We start from the raw sequence: 17754 nt of genomic DNA, 5'->3' as shown, positions 1-17754 counted from the left end.
TGACTCCAGACACAGATGGAGTTCTGAAATCCAGAACTTAAGCTTCTGCAACTGGTGACTCTTCCTACAGATGTGTTTGTCTAGGACACATGGTACATCCATGACTTCCCACATGCCAGAGGATGCACACTCAGACAAGCTGCCCTGACGTCCTTTTACTAACTATTTGTTTAAGTAGGATAACACCCGGGTCACTGTGTGGAGTTTGCACATTCTCCCCGTGTCTGCATGAGTTTTACCCCCACAGCACAAAGATGTGCAGGGTAGATGGATTAGCAATATTAAATTGCCCCTTAATTGGAAAAAAATAATTGGGTACTCAAAATTTAAAAAAAATAAGTAGGATAACACTCACCAATCAGCTTATCCCTCTGTACCAAAGTTAAGAACCAAATACTGGAGGCTGAAAAAGGCAAAAAAGAAAGGATTATCTCCATTCCTGAACCCAACAAATTCTAAACTGCTCCGACTATAAAGTCGCACTCCATCAAGGTGCACCCAGACCCCTCTGTTTATACTAACTCGGACTTAGATGATTCAGCTCTGCTAGAAACCAGATTAAGCTAGCTGTCTAATTAACTAAGTAGTGTGGTTCACGAGGAGGGTGCTTGCTTAACCCTGTTTAAGATTAGATTTAGAAATTTAAGCTGAAAGTAATTTTTAGTTCAATGCGAAATGCAAACAAAACTAGAATGAAACTCCCTCACTCGACTAATTCCCAGCTGCTCACTCTGTAAAGTCGTTTTGGGGTATTCTCCCTGGGATTTGGGGTATTTCCATTAGGTTTTGAGGAATTTCCTCCTGGATTTTGGCTTATTCCCCCTGGGTTTTGGAATCTTTTTCCCAGATGTTGGGGATTTCACTGGGTTTTAGGATATTTCCCCAGGGTACAGAAGTACTTTCCTGGGTTTGGGGTATTTCCCCAAGTTTTTAAATCTTCATACCAGGTTTTGGGTATTTACCTGTGTTAGGGGTTAAGGGGTATTTACCCTAGATTTTGGATTTTTCCTTGAATTTGGGGGTGTTTATCCTAGGTTATGGGGTATTTACCCTGGGTTTTGGGATATTTCCAATGGTTTGGGGGCATTTCCCCAGATTTTTTAAAATCTTTACCCCAGATTTTCAGGTATTTAGCCTGCGTTTAGGGGCATTGCCCTGGGTTTAAGGGTATTCATCCAAGGCTTTGTGGTATTGTACTGGGTTTGGGGGCATATATCAGGTATGTTACTGGATTTGGGGGTGTTTATCCTAGGTTTTGGGGTATTTACCCTGAGTTTAGGGGCATTGACTTGGGATTGGGAGCATTTATCCTCGGTTTTGAGGTGTTTATTCCAAGATTTGCTGTATTTCCCTGGGTTTAGGGGTGTTTATCCCAGGTTTTAGAGTATTTACCCTGTATTTAGGGGTATTGCACCAGATTTAGACGTATTTACCCTGTGTTTGGGGGTATTTACCTTGTGTTTAGGGATATTGCCCTGGGTTTAGGAGTATTGCCCTGGGTTTAGAGGGTATTAGCCCTGTGTTTAGGGGTATTTACCCTGGGTTTTGTGGTATTCACCCTGTGTTTAGGGCTATTGCCCTGGGTTTAGGAGTATTTACCCTGGATTTGGGGGTAATTACCCTGTGTTTCAGGTATTGCCCTGGGTTTAGGGGTATTTCCTCCAGGTTTTGGGGTATTTACCCTGTGTTTAGGCGTATTTACCCTGGGTTTTGGGGGTATTTACCCAGTGTTTCGGGATATTGCCCTGGGTTTACGGGTATTGCCCTGGGTTTGGGATATTGTTCTGGGTTTAGGGGTATTTACCTCAGATTTTGGGGTATTTACCCTATGTTTAGGGGTATTTACCCTGTGTTTAGGGGTATTGCCCTGTGTTTACGGGTATTGCCCTGGGTTTGGAGGTATTTACCCCCGGTTTTGGGGTATTTACCCTGTGTTAATAGGTATTGCCCTGGGTTTAGGGGTATTGCCTTGGGTTAGGGGTATTGCCCTTGGTTTAAGGGTATTTACACCGGGTTTGGGTATTTACCCTGGGTTTAGGGGTATTGCCTTGGGTTTAAGGGTATTTACACTGGGTTTGGGTATTTACCCTGGGTTTAGGGGTATTGCCCTGGGTTTGGGGATATTTACCCCGGGCTGTGGTGTATTTACCCTGTGCTTAGGAATATTGTCCTAGGTTTAGGGGTATTGCTCTGGGTTTAAGGGTACTCCCCTGGGTTTGGGGGTATTTACTCTATATTTAGGGGTATTGCCCTGGGTTTAGGGGTATTTACCCTCTGACTTTTGGGGTATTTACCCTGTGTTTAGGGGTATTGCCCTGTATTTACTGGTATTGCCCTGAATTTCGGGTATTGCCCTGGGTTTGGAGGTATTTACCCTGGGTTTTGGGGTATTTACCCTGTGTTGATAGATATTGTCCTGGGTTTAGCGATATTGCCTTAGGTTTAGGGATATTTCCCTGAGTTTAGGGGTATTGCTCTGGGTTTAAGGGTATTTACACCAGGTTTGGGTATTTACTCTGGGTTTAGGGGTATTGCCCAGGGTTTGGGGCTATCTACCCCGGGTTGTGGTGTATTTACCCTGTGTTTAGGAGTATTGCCCTGGTTTAGGAGTATTGCCCTGGGTTTAGGGGTGTTGTCCTCTGTTTAAGGGTCTTGCCCTGGGTTTAGGGTTATTTACCCCGGGCTGGGGTATTTCCCTCGCTCTTTGGCGCTGCAGTTCTGCCTCCAGCCGCAGGGGTCAGTGCTGTGCTGCTGCTGACGTCAGCCTGTCTCTCTCTGTCCGCCATGGCGCGCCCGGAGCAGCTCCTCAACCTGGAGCCGCCCAACGAGCTCAAATTCAAAGGTAAGAGACGGGCCAAGGAACCGGGACATTTCGGCACCATCCCCAGGAGACAGCCGACTGCACTTGGACCCACTTCAAATTCGAAGCGGGGTGAGGGAGGAAGGTTCAGGCCGCAGCCGGAGAGGCTTCGGGACTGCCGGCTCCTGGTCCCCGGCCTCTCCCGGCCGCTGGGTGCTGACTGTGGACGGGGGACGCAGCCCAATCCCTGCAGTCGCCACAGTGCCCGAGAGCTCGGCCGCGGGGAGAACTCAGACCCGGGAAACAGTGAGGCTGAGCCCAACACCGGGGCAGAGAGAGAGGACCCCCCCTTCAACCTGCATCTCCCCTCCCCAACCCCCCCGTCATCCACAACCACCACAACATCCCCCCGTCATCCACCCACAGCCCCCTCATAACTCTTCCCCCCCCCCAAGCCCCCGTCATCTTCCCCCACCCCCCGTCATCTTCCCCCACCCCCCGTCATCTTCCCCCACCCCCCGTCATCTTCCCCCACCCCCCGTCATCTTCCCCCAGCCAACACCCCTGATCAGTCCACAAACCCCCCACCCCGTCAACCAACTCCACCCACCCACCAATCCCCCTCATCAGTCCCCCAACTCCCCTGTCATCTCCCCCCCCCCCAACTCCCCTGTCATCTCCCCCCCCAACTCCCCTGTCATCTCCCCCCCCCCCAACTCCCCTGTCATCTCCCCCCCCAACTCCCCTGTCATCTCCCCCCCCCCAACTCCCCTGTCATCTCCCCCCCAACTCCCCTGTCATCTCCCCCCCAACTCCCCTGTCATCTCCCCCCCAACTCCCCTGTCATCTCCCCCCCAACTCCCCTGTCATCTCCCCCCCCCAACTCCCCTGTCATCTCCCCCCCCAACTCCCCTGTCATCTCCCCCCCCCCAACTCCCCTGTCATCTCCCCCCCCAACTCCCCTGTCATCTCCCCCCCCAACTCCCCTGTCATCTCCCCCCCCCCAACTCCCCTGTCATCTCTCCCCCCCCAACTCCCCTGTCATCTCCCCCCCCCTCACTCCCCTGTCATCTCCCCCCCCAACTCCCTGTCACTTTCCCCCCCCAACCCCCGTCATCTCCCCCCAACCCCCGTCACCTCCCCCCGACCCCCTGTCACCTCCCCCCGACCCCCTGTCACCTCCCCCCGACCCCCTGTCACCTCCCCCCGACCCCCTGTCACCTCCCCCCGACCCCCTGTCACCTCCCCCCGACCCCCTGTCACCTCCCCCCGACCCCCTGTCACCTCCCCCCGACCCCCTGTCACCTCCCCCGACCCCCTGTCACCTCCCCCCGACCCCCTGTCACCTCCCCCCGACCCCCTGTCACCTCCCCCCGACCCCCTGTCACCTCCCCCCGACCCCCTGTCACCTCCCCCCGACCCCCTGTCACCTCCCCCCGACCCCCTGTCACCTCCCCCCGACCCCCTGTCACCTCCCCCCGACCCCCTGTCACCTCCCCCCGACCCCCTGTCACCTCCCCCCGACCCCCTGTCACCTCCCCCCGACCCCCTGTCACCTCCCCCCGACCCCCTGTCACCTCCCCCCGACCCCCTGTCACCTCCCCCCGACCCCCTGTCACCTCCCCCCGACCCCCTGTCACCTCCCCCCGACCCCCTGTCACCTCCCCCCGACCCCCTGTCACCTCCCTCCGACCCCCTGTCACCTCCCCCCGACCCCCTGTCACCTCCCCCCGACCCCCTGTCACCTCCCCCCGACCCCCTGTCACCTCCCCCCGACCCCCTGTCACCTCCCCCCGACCCCCTGTCACCTCCCCCCGACCCCCTGTCACCTCGCCCCGACCCCCTGTCACCTCGCCCCGACCCCCTGTCACCTCGCCCCGACCCCCTGTCACCTCGCCCCGACCCCCTGTCACCTCGCCCCGACCCCCTGTCACCTCGCCCCGACCCCCTGTCACCTCGCCCCGACCCCCTGTCACCTCGCCCCGACCCCCTGTCACCTCGCCCCGACCCCCTGTCACCTCGCCCCGACCCCCTGTCACCTCGCCCCGACCCCCTGTCACCTCGCCCCGACCCCCTGTCACCTCGCCCCGACCCCCTGTCACCTCGCCCCGACCCCCTGTCACCTCGCCCCGACCCCCTGTCACCTCCCCCCGACCCCCTGTCACCTCCCCCCGACCCCCTGTCACCTCCCCCCGACCCCCTGTCACCTCCCCCCGACCCCCTGTCACCTCCCCCCGACCCCCTGTCACCTTCCCCCGACCCCCTGTCACCTCCCCCCGACCCCCTGTCACCTCCCCCCGACCCCCGTCACCGACCCCCTGTCACCTCCCCCCGACCCCCTGTCACCTCCCCCGACCCCCTGTCACCTTCCCCCCGACCCCCTGTCACCTCCCCCCGACCCCCTGTCACCTCCCCCCGACCCCCTGTCACCTCCCCCCGACCCCCTGTCACCTCCCCCCGACCCCCTGTCACCTCCCCCCGACCCCCTGTCACCTCCCCCCGACCCCCTGTCACCTCCCCCCGACCCCCTGTCACCTCCCCCCGACCCCCTGTCACCTCCCCCCGACCCCCTGTCACCTCCCCCCGACCCCCTGTCACCTCCCCCCGACCCCCGTCACCTCCCACCGACCCCCTGTCACCTCCCCCCGACCCCCTGTCACCTCCCCCGACCCCCTGTCACCTCCCCCCGACCCCCTGTCACCTCCCCCCCGACCCCCTGTCACCTCCCCCCGACCCCCTGTCACCTCCCCCCGACCCCCTGTCACCTCCCCCCGACCCCCTGTCACCTCCCCCCGACCCCCTGTCACCTCCCCCCGACCCCCTGTCACCTCCCCCCGACCCCCTGTCACCTCCCCCCGACCCCCTGTCACCTCCCCCCGACCCCCTGTCACCTCCCCCCGACCCCCTGTCACCTCCCCCCGACCCCCTGTCACCTCCCCCCGACCCCCTGTCACCTCCCCCCGACCCCCTGTCACCTCCCCCCGACCCCCTGTCACCTCCCCCCGACCCACTGTCACCTCCCCCCGACCCCCTGTCACCTCCCCCCGACCCCCTGTCACCTCCCCCCGACCCCCAGTCACCTCCCCCCGACCCCCCCGTCACCTCCCCCCGACCCCCCCGTCACCTCCCCCCGACCCCCCCGTCACCTCCCCCCGACCCCCCCCGTCACCTCCCCCCGACCCCCCCGCCTTCTCCCCCGACCCCCCCGCCTTCTCCCCCCGACCCCCCCGCCTTCTCCCCCCGACCCCCCCGCCTTCTCCCCCCGACCCCCCCGCCTTCTCCCCCCGACCCCCCCGCCTTCTCCCCCCGACCCCCCCGCCTTCTCCCCCCGACCCCCCCGCCTTCTCCCCCCGACCCCCCCGCCTTCTCCCCCCGACCCCCCCGCCTTCTCCCCCCGACCCCCCCGCCTTCTCCCCCCGACCCCCCCGCCTTCTCCCCCCGACCCCCCCGCCTTCTCCCCCCGACCCCCCCGCCTTCTCCCCCCGACCCCCCCGCCTTCTCCCCCCGACCCCCCCGACCCCCCCGCCTTCTCCCCCCGACCCCCCCCGCCTTCTCCCCCCGACCCCCCCCGCCTTCTCCCCCCGACCCCCCCGCCTTCTCCCCCCGACCCCCCCCGCCTTCTCCCCCCGACCCCCCCCGCCTTCTCCCCCCGACCCCCCCCGCCTTCTCCCCCCGACCCCCCCGCCTTCTCCCCCCGACCCCCCCGCCTTCTCCCCCCGACCCCCCCCCGCCTTCTCCCCCCGACCCCCCCGCCTTCTCCCCCCGACCCCCCCGCCTTCTCCCCCCGACCCCCCCGCCTTCTCCCCCCGACCCCCCCGCCTTCTCCCCCCGACCCCCCCGCCTTCTCCCCCCGACCCCCCCGCCTTCTCCCCCCGACCCCCCCGCCTTCTCCCCCCGACCCCCCCGCCTTCTCCCCCCGACCCCCCCGCCATCTCCCCCCGACCCCCCCGCCATCTCCCCCCGACCCCCCCGCCATCTCCCCCCGACCCCCCGGTCATCTCCCCCCGACCCCCCGTCATCTCCCCCCCGACTCCCTGTCATAGATTATCATAGAATTTACAGTGCAGAAGGAGGCCATTCAGCCCATCGAGTCTGCACCGGCTCTTGGAAAGAGCACCCTACCCAAGGTCAACACCTCCACCCTACCCCATAACCCAGTAACCCCACCCAACACTAAGGGCAGTTTTGGACACTAAGGGCAATTTATCATGGCCAGACCACCTAACCTGCACATCTTTGGACTGTGGGAGGAAACCGGAGCATCCGGAGGAAACCCACGCACACACGGGGAGGATGTGCAGATTCCGCTCAGACAGTGACCCAAGCTGGAATTGAACCCCCATATCCCCCCCCAACCCCCCTCATCTTACATCCCCCCCCGTCATCTCCCCCCAAATCCCGCCGTCATCTCCCACCCCCCCCACCCCCCAACCCCCCATCATCTACCCCCCCATCATCTACCCCCCCATCATCTACCCCCCCATCATCTACCCCCCCGTCATCTTGCCCCCCGTCATCTTGCCCCCCGTCATCTTGCCCCCCGTCATCTTGCCCCCCGTCATCTTGCCCCCCGTCATCTTGCCCCCCCCCGTCATCTTGCCCCCCCCGTCATCTTGCCCCCCCCCGTCATCTTGCCCCCCCCCGTCATCTTGCCCCCCCCCGTCATCTTGCCCCCCCCCGTCATCTTGCCCCCCCCGTCATCTTGCCCCCCCCGTCATCTTGCCCCCCCCGTCATCTTGCCCCCCCCGTCATCTTGCCCCCCCCGTCATCTTGCCCCCCCCGTCATCTTGCCCCCCCCGTCATCTTGCCCCCCCCGTCATCTTGCCCCCCCCGTCATCTTGCCCCCCCCGTCATCTTGCCCCCCCCGTCATCTTGCCCCCCCGTCATCTTGCCCCCCCCGTCATCTTGCCCCCCCCGTCATCTTGCCCCCCCCGTCATCTTGCCCCCCCCGTCATCTTGCCCCCCCCGTCATCTTGCCCCCCCCGTCATCTTGCCCCCCCCGTCATCTTGCCCCCCCCGTCATCTTGCCCCCCCCGTCATCTTGCCCCCCCCGTCATCTTGCCCCCCCGTCATCTTGCCCCCCCGTCATCTTGCCCCCCCGTCATCTTGCCCCCCCGTCATCTTGCCCCCCCGTCATCTTGCCCCCCCGTCATCTTGCCCCCCCGTCATCTTGCCCCCCCCGTCATCTTGCCCCCCCCGTCATCTTGCCCCCCCCGTCATCTTGCCCCCCCCGTCATCTTGCCCCCCCCGTCATCTTGCCCCCCCCGTCATCTTGCCCCCCCCGTCATCTTGCCCCCCCCGTCATCTTGCCCCCCCCGTCATCTTGCCCCCCCCGTCATCTTGCCCCCCCCGTCATCTTGCCCCCCCCGTCATCTTGCCCCCCCCGTCATCTTGCCCCCCCCGTCATCTTGCCCCCCCCGTCATCTTGCCCCCCCCGTCATCTTGCCCCCCCCGTCATCTTGCCCCCCCCGTCATCTTGCCCCCCCCGTCATCTTGCCCCCCCCGTCATCTTGCCCCCCCCGTCATCTTGCCCCCCCCGTCATCTTGCCCCCCCCGTCATCTTGCCCCCCCCCGTCATCTTGCCCCCCCCGTCATCTTGCCCCCCCCGTCATCTTGCCCCCCCGTCATCTTGCCCCCCCGTCATCTTGCCCCCCCGTCATCTTGCCCCCCCGTCATCTTGCCCCCCCGTCATCTTGCCCCCCCGTCATCTTGCCCCCCCGTCATCTTGCCCCCCCGTCATCTTGCCCCCCCGTCATCTTGCCCCCCCGTCATCTTGCCCCCCCCGTCATCTTGCCCCCCCCGTCATCTTGCCCCCCCCGTCATCTTGCCCCCCCGTCATCTTGCCCCCCCCGTCATCTTGCCCCCCCAGTCATCTTGCCCCCCCCCGTCATCTTGCCCCCCCCCGTCATCTTGCCCCCCCCGTCATCTTGCCCCCCCCGTCATCTTGCCCCCCCCGTCATCTTGCCCCCCCCGTCATCTTGCCCCCCCCGTCATCTTGCCCCCCCGTCATCTTGCCCCCCCCGTCATCTTGCCCCCCCCGTCATCTTGCCCCCCCCGTCATCTTGCCCCCCCCGTCATCTTGCCCCCCCCGTCATCTTGCCCCCCCCGTCATCTTGCCCCCCCCGTCATCTTGCCCCCCCCGTCATCTTGCCCCCCCGTCATCTTGCTCCCCCCGTCATCTTGCCCCCCCGTCATCTTGCCCCCCCCGTCATCTTGCCCCCCCCGTCATCTTGCCCCCCCCGTCATCTTGCCCCCCCCGTCATCTTGCCCCCCCGTCATCTTGCCCCCCCGTCATCTTGCCCCCCCGTCATCTTGCCCCCCCGTCATCTTGCCCCCCCGTCATCTTGCCCCCCCGTCATCTTGCCCCCCCCGTCATCTTGCCCCCCCCGTCATCTTGCCCCCCCGTCATCTTGCCCCCCCGTCATCTTGCCCCCCCGTCATCTTGCCCCCCCGTCATCTTGCCCCCCCGTCATCTTGCCCCCCCGTCATCTTGCCCCCCCCCGTCATCTTGCCCCCCCCCGTCATCTTGCCCCCCCGTCATCTTGCCCCCCCCCGTCATCTTGCCCCCCCCCGTCATCTTGCCCCCCCCCGTCATCTTGCCCCCCCCCGTCATCTTGCCCCCCCCGTCATCTTGCCCCCCCCGTCATCTTGCCCCCCCCGTCATCTTGCCCCCCCGTCATCTTGCCCCCCCGTCATCTTGCCCCCCCGTCATCTTGCCCCCCCCGTCATCTTGCCCCCCCCCGTCATCTTGCCCCCCCGTCATCTTGCCCCCCCCCGTCATCTTGCTCGCCCCCCCCAACCCCGTCACCTCGCCCCCAAACCCCACGTCACCTCACCCCCCAACCCCACTCACCTCGCCCCCCCAACCCCCCGTCACCTCGCCCCCCCCACCCCCCCGTCACCTCGCCCCCCCAACCCCCCCCCGTCACCTCGCCCCCCAACCCCCCGTCACCTCGCCCCCAACCTCCCCGTCACCGCCCCCAACCCCCTTGTCACCTCCCCCCCCCCCCCCAAATCCACATCACCTCCCCCACCCGAACCCACGTCACCGCTCCCTCCCGAACCCACGTCACCTCCCCCACCCCCACAGAACCCACATCAAATTCTCTACCCAAACCCACATCATTCCGCCTGCCCGAACCAATGTCACCCCCCTTCCCGCCTCCCGATACTCACATCATCCAAGCTCTCCCATGGCCCCATTACTCCCGAACCTTCCCCATGGCTCTCATTATTCTCAAAGATCCCCCACAGCCTGCATTACCCCCAAAGATCCCCCACGGGCCGCATTACCCCCCAAAGATCCCCCAAGGCCCGCATAACCACCAAATATCCACCACGACCCGCATTATCCCCAAAGATCCCCCGCAGCCCATATTACCCCGACACGGCATGTGCTACTCCTGAGGTGCGCCCCATGACTCCCGAAGCGCGCCCCCGTTACTGCCGAAGTGCTCCCCGTTTCTCTGAAAGTGTGCCCCTGTTTCACCAGAAGCGCACCCCCGTTACTCCTCGAGCGCGCCCCCATTACTCCCAAAGCGCGCCCCCGTTACTCCCAAACGCGCTCCCGTTACTCCTGAAGCGCACCCCCATTACTCCCGGCTCCCGTGACTCCTGAACAATATGGGGAGCATGTACAAACTCCACACAGACAGCGACCCAAGGCTGGAATTGAACCCGGGTCCCTGGCATTGAGGCAGCAATGTTAACCGCTGTGCCACCCATCAGCTGACTTTCCCGACCCCAGGCCCCACTGTCTCCCCCGGCCTGACTCGCTTCTTCCCCGCCCCCTCGCCCTTGCACCCCGTTGTCCCCGCCCCCTGTTGTCCCCGCCCCCTGTTGTCCCCGCCCCCTGTTGTCCCCGCCCCCTGTTGTCCCCGCCCCCTGTTGTCCCCGCCCCCTGTTGTCCCCGCCCCCTGTTGTCCCCGCCCCCTGTTGTCCCCGCCCCCTGTTGTCCCCGCCCCCTGTTGTCCCCGCCCCCTGTTGTCCCCGCCCGCTGTTGTCCCCGCCCCCTGTTGTCCCCGCCCCCTGTTGTCCCCGCCCCCTGTTGTCCCCGCCCCCTGTTGTCCCCGCCCCCTGTTGTCCCCGCCCCCTGTTGTCCCCGCCCCCTGTTGTCCCCGCCCCCTGTTGTCCCCGCCCCCTGTTGTCCCCGCCCCCTGTTGTCCCCGCCCCCTGTTGTCCCCGCCCCCTGTTGTCCCCGCCCCCTGTTGTCCCCGCCCCCCGTTGTCCCCGCCCCCCGTTGTCCCCGCCCCCCGTTGTCCCCGCCCCCCGTTGTCCCCGCCCCCCGTTGTCCCCGCCCCCCGTTGTCCCCGCCCCCCGTTGTCCCCGCCCCCCGTTGTCCCCGCCCCCCGTTGTCCCCGCCCCCCGTTGTCCCCGCCCCCCGTTGTCCCCGCCCCCCGTTGTCCCCGCCCCCCGTTGTCCCCGCCCCCCGTTGTCCCCGCCCCCCGTTGTCCCCGCCCCCCGTTGTCCCCGCCCCCCGTTGTCCCCGCCCCCCGTTGTCCCCGCCCCCCGTTGTCCCCGCCCCCCGTTGTCCCCGCCCCCCGTTGTCCCCGCCCCCCGTTGTCCCCGCCCCCCGTTGTCCCCGCCCCCCGTTGTCCCCGCCCCCCGTTGTCCCCGCCCCCCGTTGTCCCCGCCCCCCGTTGTCCCCGCCCCCCGTTGTCCCCGCCCCCCGTTGTCCCCGCCCCCCGTTGTCCCCGCCCCCCGTTGTCCCCGCCCCCCGTTGTCCCCGCCCCCCGTTGTCCCCGCCCCCCGTTGTCCCCGCCCCCCGTTGTCCCCGCCCCCCGTTGTCCCCGCCCCCCGTTGTCCCCGCCCCCCGTTGTCCCCGCCCCCCGTTGTCCCCGCCCCCCGTTGTCCCCGCCCCCCGTTGTCCCCGCCCCCCGTTGTCCCCGCCCCCCGTTGTCCCCGCCCCCCGTTGTCCCCGCCCCCCGTTGTCCCCGCCCCCCGTTGTCCCCGCCCCCCGTTGTCCCCGCCCCCCGTTGTCCCCGCCCCCCGTTGTCCCCGCCCCCCGTTGTCCCCGCCCCCCGTTGTCCCCGCCCCCCGTTGTCCCCGCCCCCCGTTGTCCCCGCCCCCCGTTGTCCCCGCCCCCCGTTGTCCCCGCCCCCCGTTGTCCCCGCCCCCCGTTGTCCCCCGCCCCCCGTTGTCCCCCGCCCCCCGTTGTCCCCCGCCCCCCGTTGTCCCCCGCCCCCCGTTGTCCCCCGCCCCCCGTTGTCCCCCGCCCCCCGTTGTCCCCCGCCCCCCGTTGTCCCCCGCCCCCCGTTGTCCCCCGCCCCCCGTTGTCCCCCGCCCCCCGTTGTCCCCCGCCCCCCGTTGTCCCCCGCCCCCCGTTGTCCCCCGCCCCCCGTTGTCCCCCGCCCCCCGTTGTCCCCCGCCCCCCGTTGTCCCCCGCCCCCCGTTGTCCCCCGCCCCCCGTTGTCCCCCGCCCCCCGTTGTCCCCCGCCCCCCGTTGTCCCCCGCCCCCCGTTGTCCCCCGCCCCCCGTTGTCCCCCGCCCCCCGTTGTCCCCCGCCCCCCGTTGTCCCCCGCCCCCCGTTGTCCCCCGCCCCCCGTTGTCCCCCGCCCCCCGTTGTCCCCCGCCCCCCGTTGTCCCCCGCCCCCCGTTGTCCCCCGCCCCCCGTTGTCCCCCGCCCCCCGTTGTCCCCCGCCCCCCGTTGTCCCCCGCCCCCCGTTGTCCCCCGCCCCCCGTTGTCCCCCGCCCCCCGTTGTCCCCCGCCCCCCGTTGTCCCCCGCCCCCCGTTGTCCCCCGCCCCCCGTTGTCCCCCGCCCCCCGTTGTCCCCCGCCCCCCGTTGTCCCCCGCCCCCCGTTGTCCCCCGCCCCCCGTTGTCCCCCGCCCCCCGTTGTCCCCCGCCCCCCGTTGTCCCCCGCCCCCCGTTGTCCCCCGCCCCCCGTTGTCCCCCGCCCCCCGTTGTCCCCCGCCCCCCGTTGTCCCCCGCCCCCCGTTGTCCCCCGCCCCCCGTTGTCCCCCGCCCCCCGTTGTCCCCCGCCCCCCGTTGTCCCCCGCCCCCCGTTGTCCCCCGCCCCCCGTTGTCCCCCGCCCCCCGTTGTCCCCCGCCCCCCGTTGTCCCCGCCCCCCGTCGTCCCCCGCCCCCCCGTCGTCCCCCGCCCCCCCGCGTCGTCCCCCGCCCCCCCCCCCGTCGGCCCCCGCCCCCCCCCCCCCGTCGGCCCCCGCCCCCCCCCCCCCGTCGGCCCCCGCCCCCCCCCCCGTCGGCCCCCGCCCCCCCCCGTCGGCCCCCGCCCCCCCCCGTCGGCCCCCGCCCCCCCCCGTCGGCCCCCGCCCCCCCCCGTCGGCCCCCGCCCCCCCCCCGTCGGCCCCCGCCCCCCCCCCCGTCGGCCCCCGCCCCCCCCCCCGTCGGCCCCCGCCCCCCCCCCCGTCGGCCCCCGCCCCCCCCCCCGTCGGCCCCCGCCCCCCCCCCGTCGGCCCCCGCCCCCCCCCCCGTCGGCCCCCGCCCCCCCCCCGTCGGCCCCCGCCCCCCGTCGGCCCCGCCCCCCGTCGGCCCCCGCCCCCCGTCGGCCCCGCCCCCCGTCGGCCCCCGCCCCCCGTCGGCCCCCGTCGGCCCCTGCCCCGCCCCCCGCCCTGCCCCGCCCCCCGCCCTGCCCCGCCCCCGCCCTGCCCCGCCCCCGCCCCGCCCCCGCTCTGCCCCGCCCCCCGCTCTGCCCCGCCCCCCGCTCTGCCCCGCCCCCCGCTCTGCCCCGCCCCCCGCTCTGCCCCGCCCCCCCCCGCTCTGCCCCCCCCCGCTCTGCCCCCCCCCCCCGCTCTGCCCCCCCGCTCTGCCCCGCCCCCCCCATTCTCCCCCGCGCCCCCCCGTTCTCCCCCGCCGCCCCCCCGTTCTCCCCCGCCCCCCGTTTGTGCAAATTAATTAACAATTGTCCTCCCCGCTGTTCCTCACCAATTCTTCCAAATTTGCAACAGCCCTTTCCAAAGCTGAATTAATGCCTTGTAAATATTCTGCAGCTGGTCACCTAAGGTAAAGAGGTGTGAGAGATTGCTTATCACAGGTAATTCTCTCTTTGTGACAGATACAATAGGAAAATAAAATGAAACCAAAATGTCTTGACCAGAAGGCGGGTGCTCTTTTTTTATGCACTTGCATTGCAAATGGAAATGTGAATTGCAGGAAATCAAAGGTTCCTGGTCAGATACCACAACTAGCAGACTCTGTTCTAGACATCCTGTGTGGTGCCTTTGCCAATTTTCTGCCAAACCTCTGGCGGTTGGATGGGTCAACCACCCGAGGCAGTTCCAGTCAAAATATTGGGGTGCTCTTGGTTGTGTGCAGAGTCATATTTACATTCCTCGCGCTAATGGGTCTGTAGCTCGGCATTGAAATTCTGCGCTGCTGGGGATTTCGGTTCAGAATCACTGTGGGGTGAATAGTCACTCAACAGTCAGTGGTTTCACACTAATGTTCATGTCATAACACAAACGGCCTCCCTAATGCTGCAGTTAACATGTAAACCTCTTCCTTTCAAGCACAAATTTTGGTGAGGAAATATCAGGCCATGATGGAAGCAACCTTCTGTCTTAGCTGTTCTAGAAGCCCAGTAATTTGTGTATTAGGGCTTGAAGGGCAGTATCAGCAACTCACCAATGTGTGGGTTTCCTCCGGGTGCTCCAAGGTCGATATAGCTCTGTACTGACGATGTGCAACAATGGTAGCGCAGTGGTTAGCACTGTTGCTTCACAGCGCCAGAGACCCGTGTTCGATTCACGCCTTGGGTCACAGTCTATGCGGAGTCTGCACATTCTCCCCGTGTCTGCTTGGGTTTCCTTCGGGTACTCCGGTTTCCTCCCACAAGTCCCGAAAGACGTGCTATTGGGTGAATTGGACGTTCTGTATTCTTCCTCTGTGTACCCGAACAGGTGCCGGAGTGTAGCGACGAGGGGCTTTTCACAGGAACTTAATTGCAGTGTTAATGTAAGCCTACTTGTGACTTTAATAAAGATTATTATTATGACTGACTTGGTGAAAAAAAACATAACTCAAAAGAAAATATTTGTAGCGTTAGCTCTTAAAATCCTCTTGCGTTCAATGTTGCAGCTTTACTCTGGTTTAGGAGCACGTGCGACCAGCAGTTAGCTGCTTGTTTGTTGCATGATGAAATTTCTCCACTTTACTGGGGCAGATGTTCTTTGGCAGATTACTCATCATTAACCACTAATATTTCAGTGCAGGATCACAGCAGGCAGATGAAACTCACCTATTGTCCACTAGAAATATAAACACCCAATTGTACCCTTGGGACATTCTTTCTAAATTTGGGTTGTGTTTTGAAGGGAGCATTTTTAATAGTACAGGACTTCTAAAAGGAGCTGATGATTACTGGGCTGTCACTAGTGGTGGGGATATTAGGAACATTACAGGAAAGGTGTATCCCACAACAGTACACTGACCTGGCATAAATGTTTTCCCTATAAATGCCAACCTATTAAATAAATCTGGGACAACTGATAGAGCAAGTCGGTGGATGCTGTCTATCTTGGGGCCAGTGCTAAACTGGCTTTAAAGCACTTATATTTTTGGTTTGTGAAATGAAATGAAAATCGCTTATTGTCACAAGTAGGCTTCAATGAAGTTACTGGGAAAAGCCCCTAGTCACCACATTCCGGCGCCTGTTCAGGGAGGCTGGTACGGGAATTGAACCGTACTGCTGGCCTGCCTTGGTCTGCTTTCAAAGCCAGCAATTTAGCCCTGTGGTAAACAGCACAGAATGAAGGCTCAGAAACAAGCACACAATTATATAACTAAATATTGTGCTCAGCAATTTATAAATTATTAGGAGTGCATCAGAGCCAGGCCTAGTCATTATCCTATTCTCACCTGTCTGCTGACACTATCCCTACTCCTACTGTCAGTGCTCTCTCACCAAATGAACTTATCCGGTGGACAGTGAATGAGCAACGAATGCCAGCAGCGTGGCTTAGGCTCAAGTTGGCACCTCAGTGGTGCAACAGTCTTCTAGTGTTGGGGGTAACTAGAATTGACATTACCTTGGAGGACAAGTAGTCAGCCTTACTGCACTGCTGCTGCTGACCTGGATTCCAGCAGGACCAGGGTAACAAGAGTGTCCGCTAAATGTTTCGGGAATTTGATTTGTAGTCCATTTTATTGCCGTTTGGGTTGTTTTCCCTCTTTCGCCCCTCATCTTGGGCTGCAAGGATCATTGCAAGCTAATGCCAACCCTCCTCTGTCGATAGTGGTTGGCAATAGCTTGGCAGCCAATTGTGTCTGCCTGCGTGCCTCTGCCTGTCTGTGCGTGCCTCTGCCTGTCTGTGCGTGCCTCTGCCTGTCTGTGCGTGCCTCTGCCTGTCTGTGCGTGCCTCTGCCTGTCTGTGCGTGCCTCTGCCTGTCTGTGCGTGCCTCTGCCTGTCTGTGCGTGCCTCTGCCTGTCTGTGCGTGCCTCTGCCTGCCTGTGCGTGCCTCTGCCTGCCTGTGCGTGCCTCTGCCTGCCTGTGCGTGCCTCTGCCTGCCTGTGCGTGCCTCTGCCTGCCTGTGCGTGCCTCTGCCTGCCTGTGCGTGCCTCTGCCTGCCTGTGCGTGCCTCTGCCTGCCTGTGCGTGCACGTCTGTGCATGCCTCTGCATGTCTGCGGGCGCCCGTCTGTGCATGCCTCTGCCAGTCGGTGCGGATGCCCGTCTGCCTGCTTATGCGGCCGCCCGTCTGCCTGTGCATGCGCTGTATGTCTATCCATCTGTCTGTTTTGTAATCGTGTGTTGTTCTGGGCCTAAGCTCCCAACAGAGACTGGTGGTTAGTATCTTAAGTTGTTAACTGTCAGATATTTGACGGTGAATTATACATCCGAGGTGTTCAGTAGCTTTACCCGACTCTCCGCTTGGTGTTGCTGACCTGTGGCATTCCTCAGCTTTGCATTTCGACTTCAGCTCTTCCTGAACTCTCTTCTGTCTCAAAAGTGTGCCCCTGTGCTAACCTCAGTGGAGAATCTATAACCGATGCAGCTAACTTGTATTTTCTCATTTATATTAAAGATGATTGATAATCCTGTTAATTCTGCTAATAAGTATAATAAGAATCTTTATTGTCGCAAGTAGGCTTACATTAACACTGCAATGAAGTTACTGTGAAAAGCCCCAAGTCGCCACATTCCGGCGCCTGTTCGGGTACACTGTGGGAGAATTCAGAATGTCCAATTCACCTAGCAGCGCGTCTTTCGGGACCTGTGTGAGGAAACCGGAGTACCCGGAGGAAACCCAAGCAGACACGGGGAGAACATGCGGACACGGGGAGAACGTGCAGACCTCGCAGACAGTGACCCAAGCCGGGAATCGAATCTGGGACCCTGGCGCTATGAACCAACAGTGCTAACCACCGTGCTACCATGCCGCTGGGAAGTGATAACAAATCTTGTACAGTTCACATGAGCAAAGCTATCCAAATGAATTGGACCCAGTAGAGTATTACATGGCTTAGAGTGGGGTGGGAAGACGAGATATTATAATGTGTGGTCACTGAAATGGACAGGGTGGTCAATCAGAAGGATATTTATGTCCATAATTTACAACTGAAAACTTGGTGTCGTAGTTAGCATGCTTCTGTTTACGTTTTGTAAATGTTACTTTGGCACTGTGGGAATGGCAGTTTTTCCTGTAACACCAGGATCTTCGAGGACAGGATTAGTGCAGATTGCTTGTGGAGTGAGGCTCCCTGTACCCACACTGTTCTATACCACCCAGCGTTAGCTTCACTAATACTATTGTATATTTTCCCAATTTTCTTTTGTACCAGCAATCCTGTGACCAAACTAGTGCAGCTTTATTCTGTTGGCCCACACTCCCCAAAGATTGTTTTGGAACTGCCAAGCTCCTTTCACACAAACTCGTAAAGCCAGCTGACAAGCCATCCATCTAAGTTCGATTTGAACCCAGTCCCCATGGTTGAAAGCACTGACTGTGTTTCATCTAATTCCCCCTGCCTAGTAACATATTTTGTTTCTCGTTTAGGT

General features: G+C 63.5%; 1 protein-coding gene across 3 annotated transcripts in view; it reads left to right on the top strand.

Annotated features, from left to right (window-relative positions):
- Positions 1 to 2742: 2742 nt before the first annotated feature.
- The window catches only part of vapb (VAMP (vesicle-associated membrane protein)-associated protein B and C), a 184665-nt gene continuing 169653 nt past the window's right edge, over positions 2743 to 17754 (top strand). For 2 of the 3 annotated variants that reach the window (XM_072514544.1, XM_072514542.1), the window contains exon 1: positions 2743 to 2842. In XM_072514544.1, the coding sequence (XP_072370645.1) occupies positions 2785 to 2842 (58 nt within the window). In that variant the 5' untranslated portion in view covers positions 2743 to 2784. The remainder of the gene's footprint in view (positions 2843 to 17754) is intronic. The other variant, XM_072514543.1, reaches the window with a different exon arrangement.

This window comes from Scyliorhinus torazame, chromosome 8 (assembly GCF_047496885.1).
Source record: "Scyliorhinus torazame isolate Kashiwa2021f chromosome 8, sScyTor2.1, whole genome shotgun sequence".
NCBI classification, from domain to species: Eukaryota; Metazoa; Chordata; class Chondrichthyes; order Carcharhiniformes; family Scyliorhinidae; genus Scyliorhinus; species Scyliorhinus torazame.
The sequence above is the reverse complement of the archived record's forward strand: the minus strand, read 5'-3'. Positions and strand labels throughout refer to the sequence as shown.